Source organism: Vulpes lagopus, chromosome 4 (assembly GCF_018345385.1).
Source record: "Vulpes lagopus strain Blue_001 chromosome 4, ASM1834538v1, whole genome shotgun sequence".
Classification (NCBI taxonomy): domain Eukaryota; kingdom Metazoa; phylum Chordata; class Mammalia; order Carnivora; family Canidae; genus Vulpes; species Vulpes lagopus.
In genome coordinates, this window is record NC_054827.1 from 32,825,818 (window position 1) to 32,852,138 (window position 26,321).

At 40.1% G+C, this 26,321-nt stretch overlaps 1 protein-coding gene across 14 annotated transcripts in view; it reads left to right on the forward strand.

Annotated features, from left to right (window-relative positions):
- The window catches only part of TACC1 (transforming acidic coiled-coil containing protein 1), a 119,428-nt gene that overhangs the window by 68,168 nt on the left and 24,939 nt on the right, over positions 1-26,321 (forward strand). For 9 of the 14 annotated variants that reach the window (XM_041753941.1, XM_041753942.1, XM_041753947.1 and 6 more), the window contains 2 exons: positions 19,719-20,820; positions 24,628-24,688. In XM_041753941.1, coding sequence (XP_041609875.1) covers positions 19,719-20,820; positions 24,628-24,688 — 1,163 coding nt within the window. Of the gene's footprint in view, positions 1-19,718; positions 20,821-23,311; positions 23,348-24,627; positions 24,689-26,321 lie in introns of all 14 variants that reach the window. The other 5 variants (XM_041753952.1, XM_041753950.1, XM_041753949.1 and 2 more) reach the window with 2 other exon arrangements.

Below are 26,321 nucleotides of genomic sequence, written 5' to 3' on the forward strand. Positions count from 1 at the left end.
AAATGTAAGGTTTTTGGTTCTAAGGCTTTGAGTTATATGTATAAGAAAATAATATGTAGACATTTTTCATTACGTGTTTATTGAAGTGTTCCAGTCGAATCTGTGAATATGGTTCTCCTAAAGATTTAGTTTAACATTCTCTTCCTGCCCCTACCATAGGGATTGCTTTATTAGAATTTCCTAGAAATAATGGTACTAATAAGGACTCTTAATGTTAGTCCAATAGTTCAACTCCCATGGCTCCTTCAATAACATCCTAAGCCATCCCCAATCTCTTTTATTTTAATTTGATTTTTTAAAATTTAATTGGCTCCTTCATAGTTCAATTTAAATTTTTCTATTATTTTATATTATTGTAAGATGTTTAAGGCTTGAAAACCTCAGCAGCATGGTACATTTTTTTTTTCCATGTAATGTTTTTAGCTCTCAACTTGGGAGATTCCTACTAGTTAGTAAATGGGATCAGAGCCATGTTTTTTTGTTGCTTTATTTATACAAGTGTAAATGAGCCGTGTAGAGAGTTTCTGTATGGTGTTCCACCCAAAGAAAATGTCTTAGGGAGAAAGTATAGTTTTTCCAGCAGACACCTCAGAAAGTGCAGAACTGTAATATTTGAATAAAAAACTTAGGGGCAGGGGAAAAGTCTGCCTGTTAAGTATACATTTTACTAGATTTATTTATAACTATAAAGCAGTATTTTTCTTTCCATATGAATAGTAAATTTAAGACCTTTGTGAGAAATGTTGTAAGGATGAAACTCATTTCAGACTTGTACTCCCCAGTCTGGAGCTTACCTGAGCATCAAATAAAGCAAGGTAACTTACTTTGACAGTCTGTGGTAGTTGGAGGCATCCGGTGTGTGTCTGTCTGGTTGGGGGCAACCCTTCCAAAATGATGTTGCTGCCATATAATACTCCATTTAAAAAAAATGGATGTGGTCTAAAGACATTTAAACATTTAGGTTAAAGAGTACTCATAGTGTCTTTTTCAAGTGGGTTGTAACATTCTTCATAGGAAGTCCTGGCTGGCAACATAAACCGTTTAGTCACACTCTCTAACCTCAGGTCAGGAATGGGAAGATCCTAGTTTATCTCCCCAAAACAAAACAGCAGTCTCCGTGGGGATGTGATAAATGAGGGTCACTTAACTGCCTAAAAACTGTTGCATTGGGCCTAGAAAGGGATTGCTGTTTGTAAGTTCAGGATCTCACTGTCACCTTTGCTTGTATGTAAACCTAATTTTATGAAGTTTCCTCAAACATGGTCACATCTCCAGGGGTTAGATCACTAATGGCCAAATGGATATTTCAAATGAAAAAATGTAATCTGGCAGTTCTGTTTGGCAGATACAGATATTTTCCTAGCCAGTCCAGGTACCCTTTTTCCTATGTCATTGCTGGAGATAGAACAAATTACTGATCTCCACATTTCCCACTATACGACTCCCACCTAGCAGAACACTGGCTTTTTTTTTCAGCTGAGTTTACTGAATGTATTGGAAGCAAGTAGGCTTTTTTTGTTTCTTTTCAGCATCTTGCTTGATTTTTAGAACAGTGATGCTATGAGATAGGATGCATGTGATCTCCATTCCAAGGATTGGAAAATCTAGGCCATTGTCTTTACTGTTAATACTAGACTAGGGTCTTAAATTCAGGTGTTTTTTTTTTTTTAAGATTTTATTTATTTATTCATGAGAGACACAGTGAGAGAGGCAGAGACACACAGAGGGAGAAGCAGGACTCTTTCCCAGGACCCCGGGGATCATGACCTGAGCCGAAGGCAGACAGTCAACCACTGAGCCACCCAGGTGCCCCTTAAATTCAGCTTTTAAGGTCACACATCCATAGCTTCATAGAACATATTATACAGCTTCTCTCCCCAGGGAATCCATGATTCTGTCTTCACTGATTGAAGAGAAAACTTATCAGAGGAAATAAAGGTTCTTAAAATGTTGCCAAGACAGGGTTGTTTGCTCAGGGAGAGCATCCTTTAATGTATCCTGTTAAGTGATAGTAATTTTTTTAATAAGTTCCATAGGGGACATGTATTCACATTTATTAACACATATATAATCTTAATCTTAATCTTGGCACGTATATATGTGAAGTATAAAATGTACTTAAGGAATTTTGAATATCAAATTTTGAATTTGCAGCAAAATTTAGATACAGAGCTTGAAGCAGGAAAGAAAGCGTTACCGGGTAAGCTGCTCTGTTGAAAACATTTTGCATCTTTAATGCTTAGCTTCAGCTCACCAGTGAGAAATTAAGAGGGTGGGGACATATTCAGTAGTAGCTATTGCTTTCTCTCTCCACCTGTGAGTCACATGTGGATGAGAAAAGGCATGTGCATGGAGATGTATGCAGCCTCCTGGGACTCTGCATCTATTTTGGGATAGAAAGAGGAGGTTTTTTTGTTTTCTTTCTTTTTATTTTTTTTAAAAAGGCTTTTATTTATTTAGCAGGAAGAGAGAGGGAATGCAAGCACTAGGAGTGCAAGCAGAGGGAGAGGGAGAAGCAGGCTCCCTGGTGAGCAGGGATTCTGAATGCAGGGCTTTTTTTTTTTTTTTTTAAGTATTTATTTATTGATTGATTGATTGATTGATTGATTGATTTTATTTATTCATGAGAGACACAGAGAGAGGCAGAAACATAGGCAGAGGGAGAAGCAGGCTCCATGCAGGTAGCCCGACATGGGACTCAATCCCAGGTCTCCAGGATCACGCCTGGGGCTGAAGGTGACACTAAACCACCGAGCCACCCAGGCTGCCTATGAATGCAGGGCTTGATCCCAGGACCCTGGGATCATGACTAGAGCTGAAGGCAGATACTTAATTGACTGAGCCACCCAGGTGCTCCCAAAGAGGAGTTTGTTTGTTTGTTTGTTTGTTTCTTTCTTTTTTTTTTTTTTTTAAAGATTTTTTTATTTATTCACTAGAGACACAGAGAGGGAGAGAGAGGCAGAGACACAGGCAGAGAGAGAAGCAGGCTCCATGCAGGGAGCCCGACATGGGACTTGGTTCACGCCCTGGGCCGAAGGTGGCGCTAAACTGCAGAGCCACCCGGGCTGCCCCACAAAGAGGAGTTTCTAAGAGGCCTATTACCTATTGCTGCATAACAAATTACTCCAAAATTTATTAACAGCTTAGAATATTATTTCACATAGTTTTCATAGGCCTGGAATTTGAGTAGCAGCTTATTAGCTGGGTGATTTGGCTTAGGGTTATTTGTGAGAATACAGTTGCAGTATTGGCTGGGACTGTCATCATCTGAGGGCTTGATTGGGTTTGGAAGAACTTAGGTAGCTCACTGCTGCCTGGTAAGTGCTGGCTGTTGGTGGGAGGCTTCAGCTCTTTACCATGTGGGTGGACCTTGCTGTCTATGAGGTTGCTTGAGTGTTCTTCCAGCATGGCAGCTGACTAGCCACAGAGTGAGTGATCCAAGAGCAAGACGGGAATTGTAATATCTTTTATGACTTGGCCTCAGAAGTCACACTGTTATTTCTACAATATCTTTTTGTTTACATAGGTCTGTCCAACAGCATGATTGCCAGGAGATGGGATTCATCTCACTTGATAAATGGTGCCCTCATTGGGGGCCATCTTGGAGGCTGACTAGCTTAAGACTCTTTTCTACTTTTTTTTTTTTTAAGATTTTATTTATTCATTCATGAGAGACAAAGAGAGAGAGAGGCAGAGACACAGGTAGAGGGAGAAGCAGGCTCCATGCAGAGAGCCTGATGTGGGACTCGATGAGGGGTCTCCAGGATCACACCCTGGGCTGAAGGCGGCACTAAACCGCTGAGCCACGCAGGCTGCCCGAAGATTTTATTTATTTATCTGAGAGAGAGAAAGCTTAAGTGGGAGGGAGGAGCAGGCTCCCCACTGAGCAGGGAGCCCTATGTGGGGCTCCATCCCAGGACCCTAGAATCATGACCCAAGCCTAAGGCAGACGCCTAAACAACTAAGCCACCCAGGCACCCCTGTTTCCTACTTTTAAAAAAGCCAAACTTCTGCTAAACAGTATAATTTCAAAGACTTCAGACTTTTTTTATTACTCTCTTCCTCTGGGGCCTCTTTGCTGCTTTATCCACCTCTTCCTTTTGCCCCTTTTCTTAGAGTGCTGGAGCAGAAGAGATGGGAGAAATAACATGGTCTTCAGCCAGGGCCTCTGTCCTGTTGTGGAGGCATGTGATGTGACTGGTAAATCGGCTGCTGTTGCTCTGTCTGGAGGCTCCTTTCTCTTTTCCTTTATCCTGCATCAGCCCCCAGCTCCTGTGTGGGTGGTTGCTACTTTGTGAGAGAGGCAGTTGGTATTTTGAATCCTCCAGTAATTATTTCTGAAGAGATGCACATTATGGTTGTTTGGCAGCAGCGGAGTGAAGTTACACAATTTCCCATCTCTGCAGAGGAGTCCCATCTGCTAGCACGTGCTCTTTCTCTCCACTCATCCTGCTGCAGGCTGCAGGCGTTGGGTTCGGAGGAGAAGTCCACAGGGAGGGCCTTCTACATTTTCTGTCTGTGGTGGGGGATTTCTCATGTATTCGAAATGTAACCTCAAACAAATCCAGACTTCTGAAACTCCGGGGCATCTCAGGAATGAGAAGAGAAGACGTATTAGTTGTTGGAAGGGTTTCTGTGGAGAAGGTTTGGCTTGCCTGGGTGGCAGACACTCAGGATTGGTGGGCTTTTCCCTTCTTTCATATTAGGATCTGGGCCTTCAGAGGACAGAGTTGGGGTCTTTTTTTTTTTTTTTTTTTTAAGTAAAATAGCATAACATACTGGTTTGGAAATTTGAAATATTTTCTTCATCCTTAGTATATAAGCTTTTTCAGCTCATCAAGTGGCTTTCCATAGTATTCTTTACATGTGGAGTGTTACATTTTACAGTGAGCCTCTGTCTGGAGTTAGAAGATTATCTCAGGAGAAATGGCATCTGGTGCTCTCTTACACTCTTACAAATAGCAATAAACTCGCCCCTGCCTTCTCCCCTGTCCCTCCCAGCTCCTGAGTAGTGTTTTATTTGGTGATTTTTTTTTTTTTTTTTTTTTTTTTTTTTTTTTTTTTTTTTGAGGCCGTGGAGGAGGAAGTTTGGACAGTTTGTTTCTGTCTGGGTTTGGTCAGGAGTGTATGTGGGGGTGTGTGTGGGGGTGTTGGGTGTTGATGTTTTTCTGCTCTAAGTAGTGACATCTTAAAGTTACTGCATACCTAGGAGGATGTTCCGCATTTTCCTGCCTTGACTCACCCACTTGGAATCCCCTCCTTACTCTTGTGTTTCTGGGTGACCTGAGGCCTCAGTGGTTGTCAGGGGAATGTGAGCTTTGTAGCCTGTACCCTGAGGTTCTTTCTACCTAGCATTCCTAGAAAAGGCCTGCTAGTGCTGTTGTCCTGCCCCTGGGTAATACATCATGTCGACCTCTCCACTTTAAGGCCCATGCTCTTGACCAAATGACTGAGAATGTACATATATAAAATATATTTAAGCTTTGGGGTAATCAGAAGGACTGGGAATTCAGAGACATGAAATTGGGAAAAAAAAAACCCTCGAATTTTGGACACTTGCCTAAATGCTAATATGTATCTTATTAATAGTCTCCTCAAGTCGGATCACTTTAGCAGGAAGGGGTGGCACAAGTGCCAGAATCACGCTCATTTCCCTCCTGAAGCCCTGATTCAAACACAGGAGAGTAGGGGATGGGAGGGCAAGACCAAGCCATCCATACATTTGAGCGAGGAGAGCTCTTCAAAGGGAAGGGGTCAAATGAAGAACAAATGTTAATCTCTCACAGCTGTTGGTTTAGAGCTGCACAGCTTTACCACGACTTATATGTACCTTTTCTGTACATAAAAAATATCAGTTGAAAAGAGTCCTTTATTTGTCTGACATGCACCCAGCAGTGGGCACTGATAGAGTGTCAGCTCTGCTTTGGGGGCTTGGGCGTAAGGCCCTTACAGAGCTGAGTTTGGAGGAGGCTAGCTGGCCTCTGTTTCCCAGGCTTCTTGGCCTCCTTGGCTTCTCCAGAAGTTTTAGCAGTGAATAGATAGTTTTAATAAGGGAGTATGTGAAGGAGTTCTTGGAAGAAGTCAAATGTTAAAAACTAGCATTGAAAAAATCTTCCCCTCCCTAGACAAGAACAAAGCCTTTTGAACTTGATGATTGTCCTGCCTCTAGGATGGATCCTGTACTGTGCTATATCTGTTGTAGGAGAGAGGAGTGATGTCATTTTTTCACCTTTTTCTGTAAATAGAATTTATCTAGCACAGTGTAGGCTTCCTCAAGAGAAATTTAAAATTCCAAATTGATGTGATGGTGAGACCTACCACTTCTCTGAAGTTTGAGTTCCTACACGTGATATACATAAGAGACTATTTAAAGCATTTTCTGAAATACAAGTCTGTGGTAGAGTAGAATATTTTATTAGGAACTGCAGGATGCTGTGCTTGCTCTGAGCTTTTGAGCCATGTCCTTTTTTTCTTTTTTAACAGTTTTATTAAGATCTAACTCACATATCATGCAGTTCACTCATTTTAAGGGTCTATAATTCAATGATTTTTTTTAACGATTTTATTTATTTATTCATGAGAGACAGAGAGAGAGAGAGAGAGAGAGAGAGAGAGAGAGAGAGAGGCAGAGACACAGGCAGAGGGCAAAGCAGTCTCCATGCAGGGAGCCTGACGTGGGACTCCATCCCGGGTCTCTAGGATCATGCGCTGAGCTAAAGGCGACGCTAAACTGCTGAGCCACCCAGGCTGCCCCAATTCAATGATTTTTAAAAAGATTTTATTTGAGAGAGAGAGAAACCATGAGCAAGGGGAAGGGGTAGAGGGAGAGGGAGAAGCTGACTCCCCATTGAGCAGGGAGCCCGATGCAGGGTTCCATCCCAGGACCCCGAGATCATGACCTGAGCCAAAGGCAAATACTTAATTGACTGAACCACCAAGGCACTCCTGATTCAATGATTTTTAGTATATTAACAGAATTGTACAACTGTGGCCTTCATCCGATTTTTAGAACATTTTATCACTCCCAAAGAAATTCTGTACCCTTTAGCATTCCTTTGCCATTCCACCCCCTAGTCCTAGGCAACTGATAATCTACTTTGTGTCTCAGTATATTTGCTTATTCTGGACATTTTGTGTAAATAGAACTATACAATCTATAGTTTATTGTGACTGCCTCTGTTCACATCCATATTGTAGCATGTATCGGTACTTCATTCCTTTTTATTGTCAGTAAATACTCCATTACATGAATGTGTCATATTTTGTTCAGTTGATGGACGTTAGAGTTATTTCCACTTTGGGGCAATTAAGATTCATGCTGCTACGAACATTTCCTGTTCAGGTTTTTCTGTGGATGTATGTTCTCATTTCTCCTGGGTATATACCTATATACCTAGTAGTGTTACTGATGGGTCATAAGGTAACTGTATTTCTAACACTTTGAGGAACTGTCAAACTGTTTTCCAAAGTGGCTGCACCATTTTACATTCCTACCAAGAGTGTGTGAGGATTTCAGTTTCTCCACATCCTTGTCAACACTTGTTACCTGTTTGATTTTAGCCATCTTAGTAGGTGTGAAGTGGTATATCCTGGTTTTGATTTGTATTTCCCTAATGTCTAACAGTGTTGAGCATCTTTTCATGTATTCATTGGCTATTTGTATATCTTCTTTAGCAAAATGTTTATACAGATTCTTGGCCTACTTTTTTTCTTTTTAAGATTTTATTTATTTATAAAAGAGAGCGAGAGAGAGAAGTAGAGTGAAAAGCAGGTTCCATGCAGGGAGCCCGACGTGGGACTCGATCCTGGGTCTCCAGGATCAGGCCGTGGACTGAAGGTGGCGCTAAACCGCTGAGCCACCCAGGCTGCCCTTGGCTTACTTTTTGACTGTGTTGTTTATCTTTTTATTTGAGTTGTAAGAGTACTTTATGTATTCTAGATACAAGTCCCCTATTAGATATGTAATTGTAAATAGTTCTTCCCATTCTGGGGGTTGTCTTTTCACTTTTTTTTAGGGGAGGAGGGAGAGAATCTTAAGCAGGCTCCATACCCAAAGCCGAATGATCTCACAACTCTGAGATGATGATCTGAGCTGAAATCAAGAGTTGGATGCCTAACTAACTGAGCTACCCAGGCACCCCTCTTTACACATTTTTGAGGGCATCATTTGGTGTGTAGAAGTTTTTGATTTTGATGATGTTCAATTTTCTACTTTTTCTTTTGTCCTTTATGTCATATCCAAGAAGGTTTTGCCTTTTAACCCACTGTCACAAAGATTTATTACCCCTATGTTTTCTTCTAAGAGTTTTATAGTTTGAGCTCTTATACTTAGGTCTGTGATTGATTTTGAGCTAATTTTTGTATGTGTTGTGAGGAAATGGTGCAACTTCTTTCTTTTGCATGTAGATGTCCAGCACCATTCATTGAAAAGAGTGTTTGAATTGATTTTGTACCCTTTTACCGACCTTGTCAAAAGTCACTTGATCATAGTTGTTAAGGGTTGGCTTCTGAGCTTTTGTTTTATTGATCTGTATGCCTTTCCTTATGTTTATCATATATTCTTGATTATGGTAGCTCTGTAGTAAGTTTTGAAATCAGGAAACATGAGTCCTCTAACTTTGTCTTTTTGATTGTTTTAGCTACTCTGGGTTCTTCCCATGTCCTTATAAATTTTAGGATCAGCTTATTAATTTTTTTCAAAAAAGCCAGCTGGTATGTTGATACAGATTGTATTCAATCTGTAGGTAAATTTGGGGAGTACTATCATGGTAACAATGTTAAATTTTCCACTCCATGAATATAGGATGTCTTTCCATTATTAAGATTTTTAATTTCCTCAAATGATGTTCTATAGTTTTTAGAGTACAAGCTTGGCCTTGTTTTGTTACTTTTAAGTATTTTATTCTTTTTGATACTATGATAAATGGAATTGTTTTCTTAATTTCTTTTTTGGATTTTTCATTGCATGTATGGAAATACAATTGATTTTTGAATGCTGTATAGGAATACAGTTGATTTGTGCACACTGATCTGCAAATTTGCTAAATTTGCTAAATTCATTTGTTACAATAGTTTCTGTTGGTGTATTCCTTAGAACTTTCTATGTACGAGATCATTTCATCTGCAAATAGAGATAGTTTTTCCTTTTTTTTTTTTTTTTTTTTTTTTTTTAAAGAAGAGAGGCAGAGACACAGGCAGAGGGAGAAGCAGGCTCCACGCAGGGAGCCCGACATGGGACTTGATCCCGGGTCTCGAGGATCACACCCCGGGCTGAGGGCGACACTAAACCACTAGGCCACCGGGGCTGCCCTACTTTTTCCTTTTCAATCTAGATGCCTTTTATTTCTTTTCCTTGCCTATTGGGCCTTGGCTAGGACTTCTAGTACAATTTTGAATAGAAATAGCAAAAGCTGATATTCATGTCTTGTTCTTGACCTTAAGAGGAAAGCATCAGCCTTTTACCATAAAGTATATCATTAGCTGTAGGATTCATAGGTGTCCTTTATCAAGTTGAGGAAGTTCCCTTCTGTGCCTAGTTTGTTGGGTGTTTTTTTGTCATGAAAGAATTTTGGGTTTTTTCAAATTTTTTCTCCATATATTGAGATGATCATGTGAGTTTTGTCTTCTGTTCTATTGCTGTGGTATATTACCCTAATTGATTTTCAGATGTTACACCAACTTTGCATTCCTTGAATAAATCCCACTGCTCATGATGCATAATCCTTCTTATGTGTTGGTGGATTCAGTTTGATAGTATTTTGTTGAGGATTTTTGTTTCTCTTTTCAATGTGGGATACTAGTCTGTAGTTTCTTTCTTATGAAAGCTTTGGGTTTGTTATCAAGGTAATATTGGACTGATGGAATGAGTTGGGAAGCCTTTTCCCCTCATTTCATGTAAGAGTTTGTGAAGAATTGATACTAATTTTTCTTTTAGTATTTGGTAGAATTCACCAATTTGATACAGTTGTGTGTGTGTGTGTGTGTGTGTGTGTGTGTGTGTGGTGGGGGGAAGTTTTTAATTTACCATTTCAGTCTCTATCCCTGCTTTAGATGTATTCAGATATTCCATTTCCTCTGAGTCAGATTCAGTAGTTTGTGTCTTTCAAGGAATTTGTTATCTAACTTGTTAACATAATAGTGTCTCATTTTTAAATGGAATTAATAAGCTTTGCTGTGCTTTTTTCACAGGGTTGTTTTGAGGATCAAGTTAGATAATATTTTGAGGATCAAATAAGTGTGAAGTATTTGATTTGTTCTAAATTCTTAGTTAGAACATAACCTTATTTTACCAATGTCTGCAATTTAGCATTTGTACTGTGTTCCTCCTTTGTCAGTTCTGTTTCAAGGGAGTGATTGTTGCCCTTGTTACCAAAGGAATATGAACTAAGGTTGGGTTTGAGGGGGGAACTAAAGTGATTTTGAGACCTATTTCTGCCTGTTTCCTGAGGAGTAGCAGAACAAGTAGATCCTACACTGTCAGTATCAGAGGACATCACTGTATCATTAGGAAGTCAGTTGTGGGCTCTGATCCATTCTGCTCTCCCCCAGCACTAAGAACAAATGTTTCCTTTCCTCCTTGAGAAATTGCTGAGCTTGTTCCAGTCACTGATTTCCTAAGCTCTCCTGTAATCATACCTTAGACATACCTCCTAGCTTGCATCTAAGTCAGTAATGAAGGTTCTCTTAGGGGTGTCTGGGTTGCTCCGTTGGTTAAGTGTTCAACTCTTGATTTTGGCTTGGGTCATGATCTCAGGGTTGTGAGATTGGCCCTGTGTTGCGCTCATGTGCTGGGTGTGGAGCCTGCTTAGGATTCTGTCTTTCCTTCTCCCTCTGCACTTCCCCAAAAGGATTCTCTTAAAATACAACTTAGCTTTAAAAATAAAAAATTATTTCATATAATGCTCTAGAAAGTTCTCTTTTGCTGATTATAAAGGTAGAGTCAAAGAAGGAATGACTCCCTTAGAAGAGAACTTGATGATATAAGAAACTGACTCCTTAAAGTCCGAAGTCTAGCAGCACTGGTCTTTTCTATATAAGAACATGTGAGGTGGCAGTTTTATGAGAAGGCAGTAGCTTTTTCTCTCACTGTTTTTCAGTGTGTTCAGCAATTGATTGTTCTCTGAAGGGGCTTTGAGTGTGGCTCTTGTTTCCTTAACTGGATTATAAGCCCCATGCACTTATTTTGTGATCTCTTTATGTGGAGCACAGTATATGCTGCAGGTCATAAGGGGCTGTGCTTGGTTAGTTAGATGATTATCTTAAAAAATATTTTGTGATTTGATTTTAGGGAATGGTGACATTGAACATCTGGTTTGGATCTTTCTGTAGAATATTTTAGTACTATGGCTTAGAGTCAATTGCTATTACACATTTATTTATAACACTTCACTGTCATTGTTGTGCCTTCCAAGTTTGTGTTATTCTCTATGTATCTTTTATGTGGCCCTGAATAGCAAAGACCTACATTTTGGGTTTGAGTTTGGAAATCCAGGCCAGTTTCTTTGTAACAGGGATCCTATTCTATAGTTGTGTAGTTTGAGATTTCCCGATTATGAGATATATTATAACATGGGTGATGATACACTGTGGGATTATCTCCACCAATGGGGATAGAATAGTCCATCTATTTGCGATGTGTAGCCCAACATGGTCAAATGGATTCTTCATCTCACTTCAGAGCATTCAGAAGCATGACACTGGTGCTTTGTTCCTAGAGATTGTCCCTTTGCTTTCTGACTCTCAGATGCCCACCCCTCAGTCGATATGACAACATAATCAATATATTTGTATCACACCATAGCGTTGAATCCCCACTCTGAACCCTTTCTTCCTTAGCTTAAAATCCCACTTGGGGTTTCCCATGAATGAAGAGAAATTAGATGAACGAAGATAGTTCTGGAATTAACTGAGTGACTATCTAGCATGGGTAAGCCATGGCCTGCCTATGCTCCAAACTAAGTCCGTCTGCTTCCTGTCTCTCCCTTCACCTCCCCTCGTGTATATGGTTAACCATTCTGAGCCATGATTTCTTCATCTGTGAAATGGGATTAAAAAAAAAATCTCACAGGGTTGTTGTAAGAATTAAATAGTGTAATATATCTAGAATATCAAGCAGTTGCAATAATATTGTACTTAAGAAAAAAATTTTCTGGAGTGAGACGCTTCAAAAATAACCTTTTACAATGAATTCCACTCCTCTGTCTTAGGAGGAGAAGGCAACAGGGAGCTGGTTGGGCTTGGAAATAGGAATCCTGTGGTGAAATGGAGACAAAAGAGAAATGGGTAGAGGGGTATTAAGTTTGGGTGAGAAGAGATTTTTGTGCTTCTTAAGGATTCTAGGCCTCAGAATATAAGTTTTATGTCTTTATATGTTTAAATTGAATAACCATGTAACTGTTTTTTTCAAGCACTGTTATTCCCCTTACTTTTTACATGTAATGTGTCTTAGAGATCCAGTCCTGTTAGCACATACAGATGTACTCTATTGTTTAACACCCGTACAATATCCGGTGTAAATTTGCATGCCTAGTGATTTTTCAGTCCTCTGTGATGCTTTATAATTGCCCCAAAATAGTGTGTAGGAACCAACAGTTCAGTCAACATCCTCATCCTTGTACATGTGTGTATGGTCCTCTTTGTGCACATAATTAAGATAAATTCCTAACAGTCATGTTGATGAATTAAGAATCTGTTCATTTTGGATTCTGATAGGTAATACTAAGTACTCTGAAAGATCCCACAATATACTCCCCTTCAGAATATATGAGAGTGCCTCCTGGCCCTCTTACCTGGCAACTGTTAATGGGTATCATCAATATTTTAAGTTTTACAAATCTGATAGATTAAAAACGGTATCCTGTTTATTAATTGTGTGAGAGTGAGCTTATTTTTCAATAATGTTTTGGCCATTAAAAAAAATAGCTTGCTTGCTTTTGGCCTTTATCATATAGAACTTACTCTTATTTCCACTATTCAGTGAAAAGCACGAGGGGTGTTTTGTTTTGTTTTGTTTTGTTTTGTTTTGTTTTAATTGGGAATGGGGAGGAGGATTTATAGTCTGGTTGCTCACTAAAGTTGTTACTGCCTCCAATTCGTAGATTCCTTAAGACAGGAGATTGTGTCTGTGTGTTTTCTTTATTCTTCTTTTGATTGTATGAGTTTTTGTTTGTAAAATGCTCAGTCACGGTGCCTCACACTGTAGTCAGTGCTGCTTCCTCCTTTTTCTTCCCTCTCATTGTTCCCTTACATTATACCAGGCCTTGTGGGTGGCCTCTTATCTGGTGTCTACCAGGGCCTCACAACACCTGACCTCCCAATGGGGCCAGACCAGGCCCAGGCTCATCAGGCAGGCCAGCAGTTTGTATTCTCCTTCAGATTAATGTTCTCTAAATATCCAGCAGAGTTCCATGTAAGTCTATAGACTTAGGCCAAAGTTTGGCCATCTTTTTTTTTTTTTTTTTTAAGATTTTACTTATTTATTTATGAGAGAGAGCATGAGTGGTGGAATGGAGGGAAAGAGGTAGGGAGAAGCAGAAGCAGACTCCTTGCCCAGTAGGAATCCCAGCCCAGTGAGGGGCTCCATCCCAGGACCCCAGGATCAAGACTTGAGCTGAAGGCAGATGCCCAACCGACTGAGCCACCTAGGCACCCTGGCCATCCTTTGACCATATGCTGTGCTCTGCACAACAAAGCCTGAACCACCATTCAGAGAAGGAAAATATTTACACCATTTTGTTCCTGGGGTTTGATTGTCTTCCTGATGTAGTCCAGTATCCTTTCCTGCCACACCTGGGTACTGGCAAGACATTTCCCCCACCCACTCCCACTTGATATTTCGTGTCCCTTCAGTCCAGTCCAGGTGGCTGAAGTGTGTTTAAACAAAACCTATTTAAATTTATGTTTTAGTGATGTCCCTCTCAAAGATTTAGTCCACACTTAAAAGTGCTTAAAATAGCACTTGCAGCACATCCCTCTTGAACATTCTCAGAGGTGACAAGCTTCATTCTTAGATGTTAAGATTTTTTCCCCCAAGGTAGCTGAAGAGTTTTTAAACCTCAGTGTAGTGATTGAAGGGGAATTAACCATAAAGTATGAGAGGAGACCTTTTGAGGACCTTTAAAGTGGTCCAGAAAGACAGTCTTCAAGAGCAGTGATTGCTAAATGCCAGGCTAGGAAAGAAGGCTTTGGATTTTCTCGGCTAGAGAATGCTCTGACATAATTTTTCTTTGAGTTTCAGAGGCTTTGTGGGTCCTCTGAAAATTTATCTGTGAACCCTTCCTGAATTACTATAAAGGTTATTCATTTTCATATATTGGTTCTCAGATTCATATATTGGTTCTCTAAGGCCTTAGAGTCAGAGCTTGTATCTTCAGCTTGGATGTGAGAGACTGGATTTTGAGGTTAGAAAGAGGCCAGTATGTATGTCTGTATGATACAGGAGGCCTGTTCAAATTTTGGCAGCTTTCTTACTTTACACATCAGGTATTTGGGAACGCGTAAAGAGGACCTTCTGTAGCTAAAGGAGAGGAACTGATGGACAGATCTAAAAGGAGCTTCTAGACAATTTTTCACCAAAAGGCAAGCATATTTGAGAATAATGCCAAATCGAAGTGTTAATATGCATTGTTTTCCGAATGGTTCTGTTTTGTCTCTCTCTTAAATGAGATTATATGTATGAAAGCAGCTAGCCAGGTTCTCCATGTATATTATTAGCTGAATACGCTTAGCTTCAAAAATACTTTGTGTTAATAGCATAGCCCCCACCCCCCATCCCCCTTTTGAGGCTTCCAAGATTTTTTGGAAACATGTCTTCTAATTCCGTATATCTTTAGCATACTGGAGTGCAAATCACAGTGTCCGGAGACTCTTACCTCAGTCTTCAAAGTTTTGTTATTCTGTGCCTCTTTTTTTGAAACTATTATAAAATAGAGGGAAAATATTTTTACATTAGAATACCCTATGTCCTACCTGAATAAGCATAAAAAGCATCTATGTTTTAAAGCACACCTGGGCAATTCACACAGCCTTTTAGATTCAGGAGAGGCTGATAATTGAAAGGGAGAGTTTTGTTAACAGCAACAAATGTGACAGAAGTGGAAATGTTGGTCTATTTTTGGATTTCCTCTGTGTTTGCTTTGAATTTATCTACTGATCTAATCTCTAACCGTCTGTGTTCAGGAAGCCGCCAGGCAATGCTGTGCTTGTCAGAATCGTCCAGACTCCTCAAACTCATTTCAGGGAGAGAGCATTTCAGCACCCTGGAGGAAGATTTTTAAGGAATACAGGATTTTTGTAAAAATAAAAGGATGACTAGAGGTAGGGCACTTACATAACGGTGTTTTCAGATGAAAAGCAAGCACTGACAGCTGTGGCTAGGACTCTTCAGTGATGGAAGCTGAGAACGGAGCTTGTTGAGAAGGGCATTGTGCTTTGTTTGCTCTATGGAACTTGAAGTTTAGGTTTTGTTTTAAGGCAGCACTCTGTATGTAGGCACAGCTGGTACTGGGGTACTTGGCAGATTCAGATTCAGTAAGATTCAAATCTTATTCAGACATACCATTTTGAGTTTTGTGGTTTGTTTTCTTCTTTTACATTCTCACAATTCCCAACACTGGTTTAAATCCATGAGCAATGTTCTCCCACCCACTCTGTCTCACCTGGCAGTACCTTCTAGTGGGGACTAAAGATGCTAGTCCTAGGTGAGGTCCTCAGTGACTAGGTGCATAGCTGGGCATGTTAATTTGCCTGGCACCTGGGTGGTGTCTTCTTGGCAGTGCTCCTCCAGCTGTCTGCTCAGGCTGAATTCAGATGAGGGGCATTTGTTTTCCTGTCCCATTCTATTAGTGGGTGACATGCTTTATGATGCAGCCCATAAAGCTCCTTGATCCCTAGAGCAGGAGGGAGTAGGGGAGCTGGGCCAGGCGGGCGTTAGAACTTCTGTCTTAACACTGAGATCCTGCTCCTCTGCCATTCCTCCTTCTCCAGCTTTCAGGTGGCCTGCCCTGTCCCCTCACACTGAAGATGCTCCGCCTCTGGCAACCACCAATCTGCTCTCTCTATCTATAAGCTTGGTTTTTTCTTGGAATTTTATTTTAAACTGGATTAATCATTTTTAGGTACACTTTTTTAAAAATAAAAGATACTATAAATCAGATTTAAAATATGCTGAGGCTCAATGATGAAAGTATAAAATAGAGATAACTTATAATTCTGTAGTATTCCATGTGACTTTTAAAGGAATCACATCTACCTCAGTGTCTTTGGTTATGTCAAATATTATTTGCACCCCAGATCTCTCTGAACTACTGCTTACTCAATAAACATCTCTACTTCAAAGGCCCAAACAGCTCTCAGTGTGTCCAAGCCAAACTCCTGGCCCCACTCTGACAGCCTTCAAGCTCTTTTGCTAGTATTTCCTGGGTGTCACTGAATGGTAATATATTGTCTTTCCATGAGTTAAATTGTCTTCAATTGATACCTCCTTTGACTTCAGTCCTACAGGCAGCCAAGGACTGAGACTTATCAATTTTATCCCATTTTCTTTCTCAAATATTATATATTTCTCTTACTGTTCATTACCCTAGCCGAAGGCCCCAGAATTTTTTCCCCCTTACAGTATTTCTCCATATTGCATTTGCTCTGTGCTCAGTTATGCCACAGTAGGTTACAGTGAGATGAGGTCATCTAATTATTATTTGTATCACTTGCATAATATACATAGAGCTATTGATTAGAAGACTAAATAGGTCATGGGAAGTGGTTTGATATTATAGTTGTAAAGATTCAAAATATTTATTTTTATTTTTATTTTTAATTTTTATTTATTTATGATAGTCACAGAGAGAGAGAGAGAGAGAGAGAGGCAGAGACATAGGCAGAGGGAGAAGCAGGCTCCATGCACCAGGGAGCCCGACGTGGGATTCGATCCGGGGTCTCCAGGATCGCACCCTGGGCCAAAGGCAGGCGCCAAACTGCTGCGCCACCTAGGGATCCCCAAAATATTTTTAAAACAATGGGATTTATGAAATTGAAAAATACAAAATAACTCAGTTGGAGTTTAAATCAGTGTATTTCACTTGTGTTTGGATTATAGGTTATTGAGAAGAAAACCTTGACTTAAACAAGTCAGTAGTGATGAATGAGAATTTGAAACACTTAGTTGAGTTAAACTGTCCTGGAAGCCTGGAAGAGAAGCAGAAGGAAATTTGTGTTTCAGAGTTGAGTTACTAACAGTATCTAACAATTTGTCTAATTTCTTAATTTTGCAGATTTAAAATTTATAGAAAGTATGTAAAGTGGTTCTTCATGAGTTTGAAACTGCACGGAAAATATAATATTGCAGTGTTTAACAGCATCATTTAAAAAACTCTCAGGTGCCTTTGTGGCTCTGTTGACTGTTCACTTTTAAAGGCAAATTTCTTGTTTTATATGTTCTCAGATTCTCCAACACCAACTTGGCATCAATAGTTCAGTTAATTCTGACTATCCATAGTTTCCATGGACCCCACAAATTAAGTGCTTATTCCCACAAGACTCTGAGCCTCCCTTCCCACCAACTTCATTCAAATTCCAGTTGCATATACAATGCAACAGTACAATTTCAGTACTTCCGACCAACTGGCTGTAAATGTGCAGATTGCTACAGCCCTCCTCTTCAGATTTGGTAATTTGTTTAGATGATTCTCAGAACTCAGGGCACAAAGGACAAAGTGGGGTGAAGGTGCAGAGCATCTCTGCCCTCTCCTCTCTGGGTATACCACCTCTCCAGCACTTTGAGGAGGTCAGTAACCTGTAAGCTTCCCAGGCCCTGTTGTTTAGGGGTTTTTATGTAGGTTTTATTACATGGGCATGGTTGATGAATCATTGGCTATTGGTGATTAGACTTCACTTCCCGTTTCTTTCCTCCCGAGGTGAGGGGTAGGGTGGGGCTGAAAGTTCCAATCCCATCATCCTGGCTTGGCCTTTCCAGTGACCAGCTCTCATCCTGAAGCTACCTAGGGGAAGAGAGAATCCGAAGCAGGCTCCATGCCCACCACAGAGCCCGGTGTGATGAGGGGCACCATCTCATGACCCTGAGATCATGACCTGAGCCAAAGTCAGGAGTCCAATGCATACCCCGCTGAGCCATACAGGCACCCTTTTCTATTTTTAAGAAGACATTCTTTTGAAATATGTTAAAGCAAATCCAAGATATCATGTGTTGAGAGCTTTTTAAAGAGTACCATATTTGGGGATCCTTGGGTGTCTCAGCGGTTTAGCACCTGCCTTCGGCCCAGGGCGTGATCCTGGAGTCCCAGGATCGAGTCCCACATTGGGCTCCCTGAATGGAGCCTGCTTCTCCCTCTGCCTGGGTCTCTGTCTTTCTCTCTCTGTGTCTCTCATGAATAAATAAATAAAATCTTTTTTAAAAAACTACAGTATTAATAACAGTTAAATGTACATTTGAAAACAGAAACAGAACGGACATTGGACATTGGTAGAGTGTCTGAAGCATCTGTGCAGAACAGATTCTAGTCATAAAGGAGTCGTGTGAAAATATATACAAGTGCTCTAAAAATCTTTTCTTGTGCTCAGTTTTTTGATCCTGGATGAGGATTAGGGTTAGAGGGGCATCACGGAGTTCCCTATAAAATCCCAAGATACCATGATCATACCAATTTATTTGGTTTTTGCTGCTGTTCTTCTATAGTTCAGGTATATAACTCAGGAAAACACTATCTTAGTTTGTGCTTGAAAGAAATACCCTCATGTACACCTTCCTAATTCCAGCATTTCTTCTAATAAAATCCAAGTTAAAGAGGATCTTCGTTTTTCACAAGTGCTTTGAATACCTGGCCCAGCTCAGTGACAGAGCTAAAGAAGAAATAGCTTTATTATTGTATGATTCCTATCTTAGTAAAATAAGGATTATTTGTTTGTTGTTGTATGTGTTGTTTTTAAATAGCCTCATTTTTTTTTAAGTCTTATTAAATCCAGTTGATTTTTCTTTTTTGAGTAAGCTCTATGCCCAGCTTGACCCTGAGTTGTATGTTCTACCAACTGAGCCAGCGAGGTACCTCAGGACTATTTGTTTTTTAAGCTATTTCTGGATTTGATTTTTCAAATTAGTTTTTTTATTTGGTTCTTTCAGGTTTTTTTAAGTCTACAGAGAAGTTCCTCTGAGCAGCCATGGCGGGTAGGCCATGGTGGGTTTTTAATTTAATTTTGGTTCAATAATTTAAACATTATTCTAGGGAAGAGGAAATACTAGTTTTTGACATCCAAAGATGAAAATCTGTTTACTGCGTAACATTCAGACCCTGAAGCTGTCAAGAAGTGCCTGGAAACTGTGGTGCCAGTTCTGACCCCTCTACCTACACTGGCAGCATCTCACATTTTTTCCAAACCAGTTATTTTAACCTAAGGAATTTTAATAATCACATTAATATGCTTTGCAATAGTCTCTCGATCTATTTAGCTCTTTCTTCAATAGCTCTATTTTGTATAATTATTGCTTGTGTAACTGAGATGAAATGCGTATACAATTTGGGATAGGAAAATTTATTTAGAGTGTAGTACTAGCTGTTTCCTTTTAGACTGCTCTGCTGACCTTGCTGAACCTTAATAAAAGCAAAGAGGGAGGAACTTGCTGCTGATCTATGTGAATTCAGCTAGTAGAGAATATTTACACATGCCAAAAAGATAAGTCTTTAATAGATGGCCTTTGTGTTTTGTTTTAGAATCACAAGAAGTTGATGAACAGCTGGTAGCAGAAGTGGTTGAAAAATGTTCATCTGAAACTTGTTCTAGAACCTCAGAAAATGAGGTAGCACAGCAGGCTGTTGATTCTTACTTGGTCAAGGATTTCAAAGAAGAACCTGAACATGATAGTAGCAGAATTTCAGTAGTGAGGCCATTTTCAATAGAAGCCAAGAATTCCACGGATATCCCAGCAGCTCTAGGCACAAGGGCAGCTTATGGCTGTGTAACTGTTGTCTCAGGGGAGGCTTCGCCCTCCAGCATACCAGAAGCCATCCTGGACAAGGCAATGACAGAAGGCACCATGGGAGTTACACTGGAAACTTCCACAGAAGCTGATCTAAAGGCTGGCAGCTCCTCTCCAGAGCCTGTTCCCAGCAGAAGCAAGCTAAGAAAACCCAAACCCGTCCCTCTGAGGAAGAAGACAATCGGCGAATTCTTAGAAACTGATATTGCCCTAGAGGGCACGCCTCTCCCCCAGGCATCCTATCAATTCTGTCCTGATGAGATGGATGGGAACACAAGTTCTTTGCTAGAAAGTGCCAGGATCCAGAAATCTCCCCCTGATACTAAGGAAACATCAAGCACTCCCAGCAGTGACACCAACGATTCAGGAGTTGAGCTGCTAGAGGAGTCGAGGAATTCACCTCTGAAACTAGAGTTTGATTTCACAGAAGATGTGGAAAATATAGAGTCCAGGAAAGGCCTTCCAAGGAAACTTGGCAGGAAACTGGGTAGCAAACTGCCTCCCAAGGTACAGAAAGATAGCATCAATAAGCCAGTAGGTGCCAAAGGTGTGGACCAGCCTGCAGACCCAGCTGCAGACAGTGCTCCTCCCTCCCAGGCATCTGCTAAGCTGGATCCCAGCCAGTGGGATAGCCCCAACTTCAATCCCTTTGGGGGCCACTCCACTCTGCAGAACTCCCCCCTTCTCTCCTCTAAGGGCTCCTACCACTTTGACGAATCCATGGATCCCTTTAAACCAACTACAACATTAGCAAGCAGTGACTTTTGTTCTCCTGCCCGTAATCATATTAATGAAATCTTAGAATCACCTAAGAAGGCAAAGTCGCGTTTAATAACGTGAGTGACGACGGGGGTGGGTGTTGTGTTCTGTGTACTCTCTGAGTTTGGCAGCTGGCTGCTCTTGTCTTGGCCAACTGAAGTTACCCTTGAGGTGTATCAGGGGCAGGCATACAGCTTATAGCTTTATGTGGTAGTCCTCACTATTTTGCTTAACTTTGGTGTACAGTCAGAAATACCAGAGGTTTCCCTTTCAGGTGTCTGCCTTATTTCTGAATCCTCAGTTTATTCAGCTGACCTCTCCTACCTCCACTTGGGTACTTTTCCCCTCTTTAAAAAAAAAAAAAATGTAGGCTAGGTAGAGATTTGATGGTTTTCAGAAATCCTATCTGGGCTGTCAGGAATTACTTTACATACAGAATTCAAGTGTCAGTGCTAGCCACCATCTTCATATTCTCTGGATAAAACAAAAATTCCAAGCCTCCCCATTACCTATCTAGTATTAGTAACATGTGCAAAGTGGTCCGGAAAGGTCTTCTAGAAGTCTTTCACTTAAAACGGAAAGCTGTGATTTTTATTGGGAAACAGACCTATGTCTGAAAGTTGGTAAGAATTCTTTGCCTCCGTGTTTAGCTTCTAGCTCCATCAGTAAGGCAGTAAATTTCCAATAAGAATCAATAATATTTTAAGCAGTCGTATAAATCTAACTAAATTAGTGTTTTGTTGTGTGTTGTCTCCCCCTCCCCCTTTCTGAGACTTCTATAGCCATTTTTGCAAGGTCCTTGGAGTTCTCAGAGTGACCAAGCCATATTCCATGTAAAGTTTCAGTTTAAATTTGTTACAGGGTTACCTTTTCTTTTCTTTTTTTAAAGATTTATTTATTTATTTATGATAGACATAGAGAGAGAGAGAGAGAGGCAGAGACACAGGAGGAGGGAGAAGCAGGCTCCATGCCGGGAGCCTGATGTGGGATTCGATCCCGGGACTCCAGGATCGCGGCCTGGGCCAAAGGCAGGCGCTAAACCGCTGAGCCACCCAGGGATCCCCCAGGGTTACCTTTTCATAGAACTTGTGTTGATAACAATATAGCCCCTTGTGACCCTGTGACGTTTTAACTAAAAATGAGATATAAAGAAGGACCAATGACATAGAGGATGAAATGTGAAAAGGGAGGATGAGAAGTACCATTATTTCCAGCTGTCACCATAGATGAGTCAGGAAAATAACAGTCAGCATTACTGTGTCCTGACAGAACAGGCTAGGTGGCATAATGAATTACACTAGGGAGAAAAGTATAAGGAGCAGAAAGTATCAGGACCAAGAAACTTGAGCCATGAGAAACCAGTTCCTCAGCAGCCCCAGAATGTCTAAGGTGAATGAAATGCCAGTAGTAGTTCTTGATCTGTTCTTTGATTATATATGAGCAGTTAAATAGTTGCTAAAAAGTATGACTGGGGGTCCTCAGTGCTCTTCTGTGACTGAGGTTAGTTACCTCTGTCTAGATGGTGCTTCGAGTATGTGTTGGTTCCGTCATCGCCTTGGTGTTTCATAATGTGGGATGTACGAAATGCAGGGTGCTTTTGGCTAGCAAGGCTGATATGGAGTCATTGGGGGCCTCCCCTTCAGTTGCATGTCGAACCTGTGTAGTCAGGGCAGTCCTGTTAGATAAGATTAAGTCTGGACCAAAAGGAGGGAAGTTTTTCCTACACCTAATTTACAGTAGTAAGAAGTGCCCTCTCAAGACCTGCCACCCTCATGTGGTAGCAGTTTCCTCCTGTTCTGTTCTTGGGGAGTGCACTTCTTGATTTAATAATACCTTACAGACTTTTGTAAAAACTCTTATGAAATTAAAACTCTTGTTCTTTCTGTAAGAGAAGAGTGCTCCACCTTTCGTGTAGCTATGGGATTTTGTTTAGAAAAATCCGTCTGTTGGCAGGAAGGACTGGAGATATGCATGTGGAAGTAGAATTGAGAGGAAAGTTAGAGGTTCTGTTAGCAGGTTACTTGTGGGACTTTTTAGAAGATGCATATAATTGGCATCTAAAATTCTTCTCTACAGTGGAGACATCATCCTATCTATGATTGGTATTTATGGATCAAATAAGATAAATTATGTAAAATCATTTTAAGTCTCTTAGTGATACACATGTGTATATGTACACATAAGCAGATCCATTGTCAGCTGTAGTTGCATTCATGCATTGCCTTTAATCTGGATGATGAGACCTTTAAGACTAAATGTTCTCTGTAGAGAAATGTTGGTTTTATATATTTACAAATATTTAGAAGTTCACTTTTCATCTATAAATTTGAATATGAGGCATTTCTAAGTGTTTCTACTTACTATTTGTTAGAGAGAGGTTCCTGATAATCATTCACTCACCAATGATGACATTCATGAGTATGACATTTTTATTTGTATCCCACCTCATAGAAAGAATTTTTCAGCCTTTACATCTGCCAGACTACAGATAAAATATTCCAGGCTTTACATGATTTTTTTCTCCATCTGTCTGTCTCTTTTCTGTCTCTAATTTTGTTGGTGCATCAGGACTACTGAACAAGTGAAATTTCTCTGTTTTCTGTTGTAAGTACTCCTGCTGTCTCTGTTCATCCCCAGGACCGGTGGCAGTCCTCTCCCCAGACCATCTCTCCATAGCATGTTGGCTTGTTTCTGAGTTTGACCTGAGGATGATTTTTGCATTTCATTTGCCACTTCATGAGTCAGCTTAGCCTTGCAATTTGTACCTAAAGGAGTGGAGATCAGCCTTCCACCTTAGGTGCAAGAGCTTGCGCTCCCCAGCTTGGCACGCCTCATGTGGCACCCTGACAGTGAGCGCTGGCTTGGCCCCGAGATCATCCTGACAGTGGTCTGAGGGACTGCTCTGCTATTGTTAGAAACAATTGACTTTTTTGATGGGATAAGGTTGCTGACTTGGAGAGGGGAGACATTTTAGAGGCAACTCCAGTTTGGTGGTTTGGTGGCAGGGGGTGGCATTTAGTAAGACCATTAGGGAAAAAACCCAGAAACTAGATAGTGGTCGTGCACATTCTGGTAACTTTATATGCTCCTCCCCTCCCCTTACCCTCCTACCCCCCAAGAAGAAGAAGTAAAGGTTATAAACTTATTTATTTATTTTGTCAGAATGGCTTTTTTACTGGAAATTTTAAGTTCATTAAAACAACAGAATCTGAACTAGGCTTTGGGTCATAAATTATGTGCTAGTTAAAAAATAACAGGGGGTTTGAGGTTTCCCCAGTTCCAATCTTTCCACAAATACATGACATTCGTTTTCCATCTTACTGCTTAATAGGAATGATAACCATTTACACAAATATTTTTATTTTTGTACTTTCCATTGACCATAGTTTTCTCTGTTAGCACACAGGTCTGGAACTGTCTTATCAGACTTATGTGGTTTTTAGTGCAATAAAGAACTTTTTTAAAGAATCTGGTCCGGTGTGGTAATTTTTCTAATGAATATCAAAACCAGTGAGTAGGGATCAGATGAACTGAATGTCTCTAGGTGATGAGGTACCTCTGCAAGGCTTGGTGGTATGTCAGTAGAAATTGTCAGAGTACTGGTGTTACACATCCCACGGAAACACGTGAGGAGGTCTTCTCAGAGAATGAGCTGAGCTATAGTTCCTTGCCTGCCCTGTCTCCTGGGAGATTCAGAGACATGAAAGGTGTTCCCCTCTCTACTGTGTAGATGTAGAACTTGCGTGGTGCTGTATGCTTTGGCTTCTCTCTGCACACATTGCTTTTTCTGCTCCATCTCATAGCTTGGAAGTTGTTAATGTGATTCCAAAATGGCCTGTTTTTTGTTTTGTTTTGTTTTGTTTTATTTTTGTTCTCCTTTCCAGGAGTGGCTGTAAGGTGAAGAAATATGAAACACAGTCTCTTGCTTTGGATGGATGTTCTCAGGTGAGTCTGTGCCTGTCACCAGAATGTCTCTTGGACCAGGGGTCCCCAAACTGGAGTTTGTATGCTCCTGGGGATGGGGGTATAATGAATAGTTTCCAGCAGGTGTCTGAGTATCTGGCTTTGAGGAAACCAATTTCTTGGCCCTCAACTTCCTAAAGTGACCTGAGAAGGCTCCTGAGAAAAGGAGTGCCCACTCATGTTACACTTTTCCCACTTCTTTGAGGTAAAATTTCCTGTCATTCTGAATCTTAAGATGCATTTTCACTGGATATGAAATGTCTGGGACACCAAACAAAGGGCAGATTTGAAATATTACTGCATGTTTTAAGAAAGTGATTAGCTTTAATAACTGGATAATAAATTTCTTAAGTCAGATGGTTTTCCAATTCATTGCTTTCAGCAAAGTAGGAGAACTTGAGTTATCACCTGATAGACTATTAAAAATTATCTGACCCAATGTTATATGTCAGTTATATCTCAGTTAAAAAATGTTTTTAAAAGATTTTTATTTATTTGAGAAAGCACAGGCTAGAGGAGGGACAGAGTGGGACAAACAGACTCACCTCTGAGCAGGGAGCCCGGATGCAGGGCTCCTTCCAGAACCATGAGACTGTGACCTGAGCCTAAGTGAGATGTTTAACTGGCTGAGCCACTCAGGAGCACTCCCCTCCCAAAGTAACTTTTGATGATAGAATTTTTTGGTACATGACTTGGAAAGGGATTCAAAGAATTAAGAGACATTTCTATTTCTAAAACTTTTTTTCTCTTTCATCTGTTTGTATAAATAGGCTTAAATATCTAAGGCTTCTTCTTGATTGATAATTATAAAAATGAAAAACAGGAATAAAATTCATGTGGATCCTTGTTTCCTTCTAGCAGTAAATATTTGCCCATGACTATGAATTGGAAAACACACACAAAAAGCCAAAAACCCAGACCCATTTGATTGTGATGAGACCTTTTAAAAAACTTTATTGCAGCATAACTGTGAATACAGAAATACATTAATTAGTTAATAAAATTCATTTTAAGTTTATTTTACACAGTTTGGACCAAAAACTTGGTACATGGCTGAAGATTAAAAAAAAAAAGAAAGATTTGCCCTCTGATTTATTTTTTCATCTTTTACAAATATGTAAAGTATCCAATTTCAAATGCTGCTAAAGCAGGCAACAAATTTCTGCGAGAAATTTACCTATGATTTGATTCAGGAAGATAACACGTATGACACCGCAAAAGTTTTAAATAATTGGTACAACAAAATATAATTGATACTTCTTTTTAGTAGAAACTTTTGTATGTGATAGTACTTGTCAAAAGTTGTAATAATTTTAGGATAAATTGTGCATTAGTAAATTATGATGATTAGTTGTCCAGAAGAAAAAATGTTAATGTTTAAAGATTTACGGTCATAGAAGTTTTTTTTAATTTTCAACTTTTTTAACTGAGAAAGATGATAGAACTTTAAAAGACTTTAAAAGGATACAGGTGCTTCTTTTTAAGGATAATTTCTTGGTAGAAGTAGGAGGGAAATAAAAATTCACAGAGGAAAAGCAATGATGCAAATTTCTGACTTAAAACTATTAAAAATGGGGATCCCTGGGTGGCGCAGCGGTTTGGCGCCTGCCTTTGG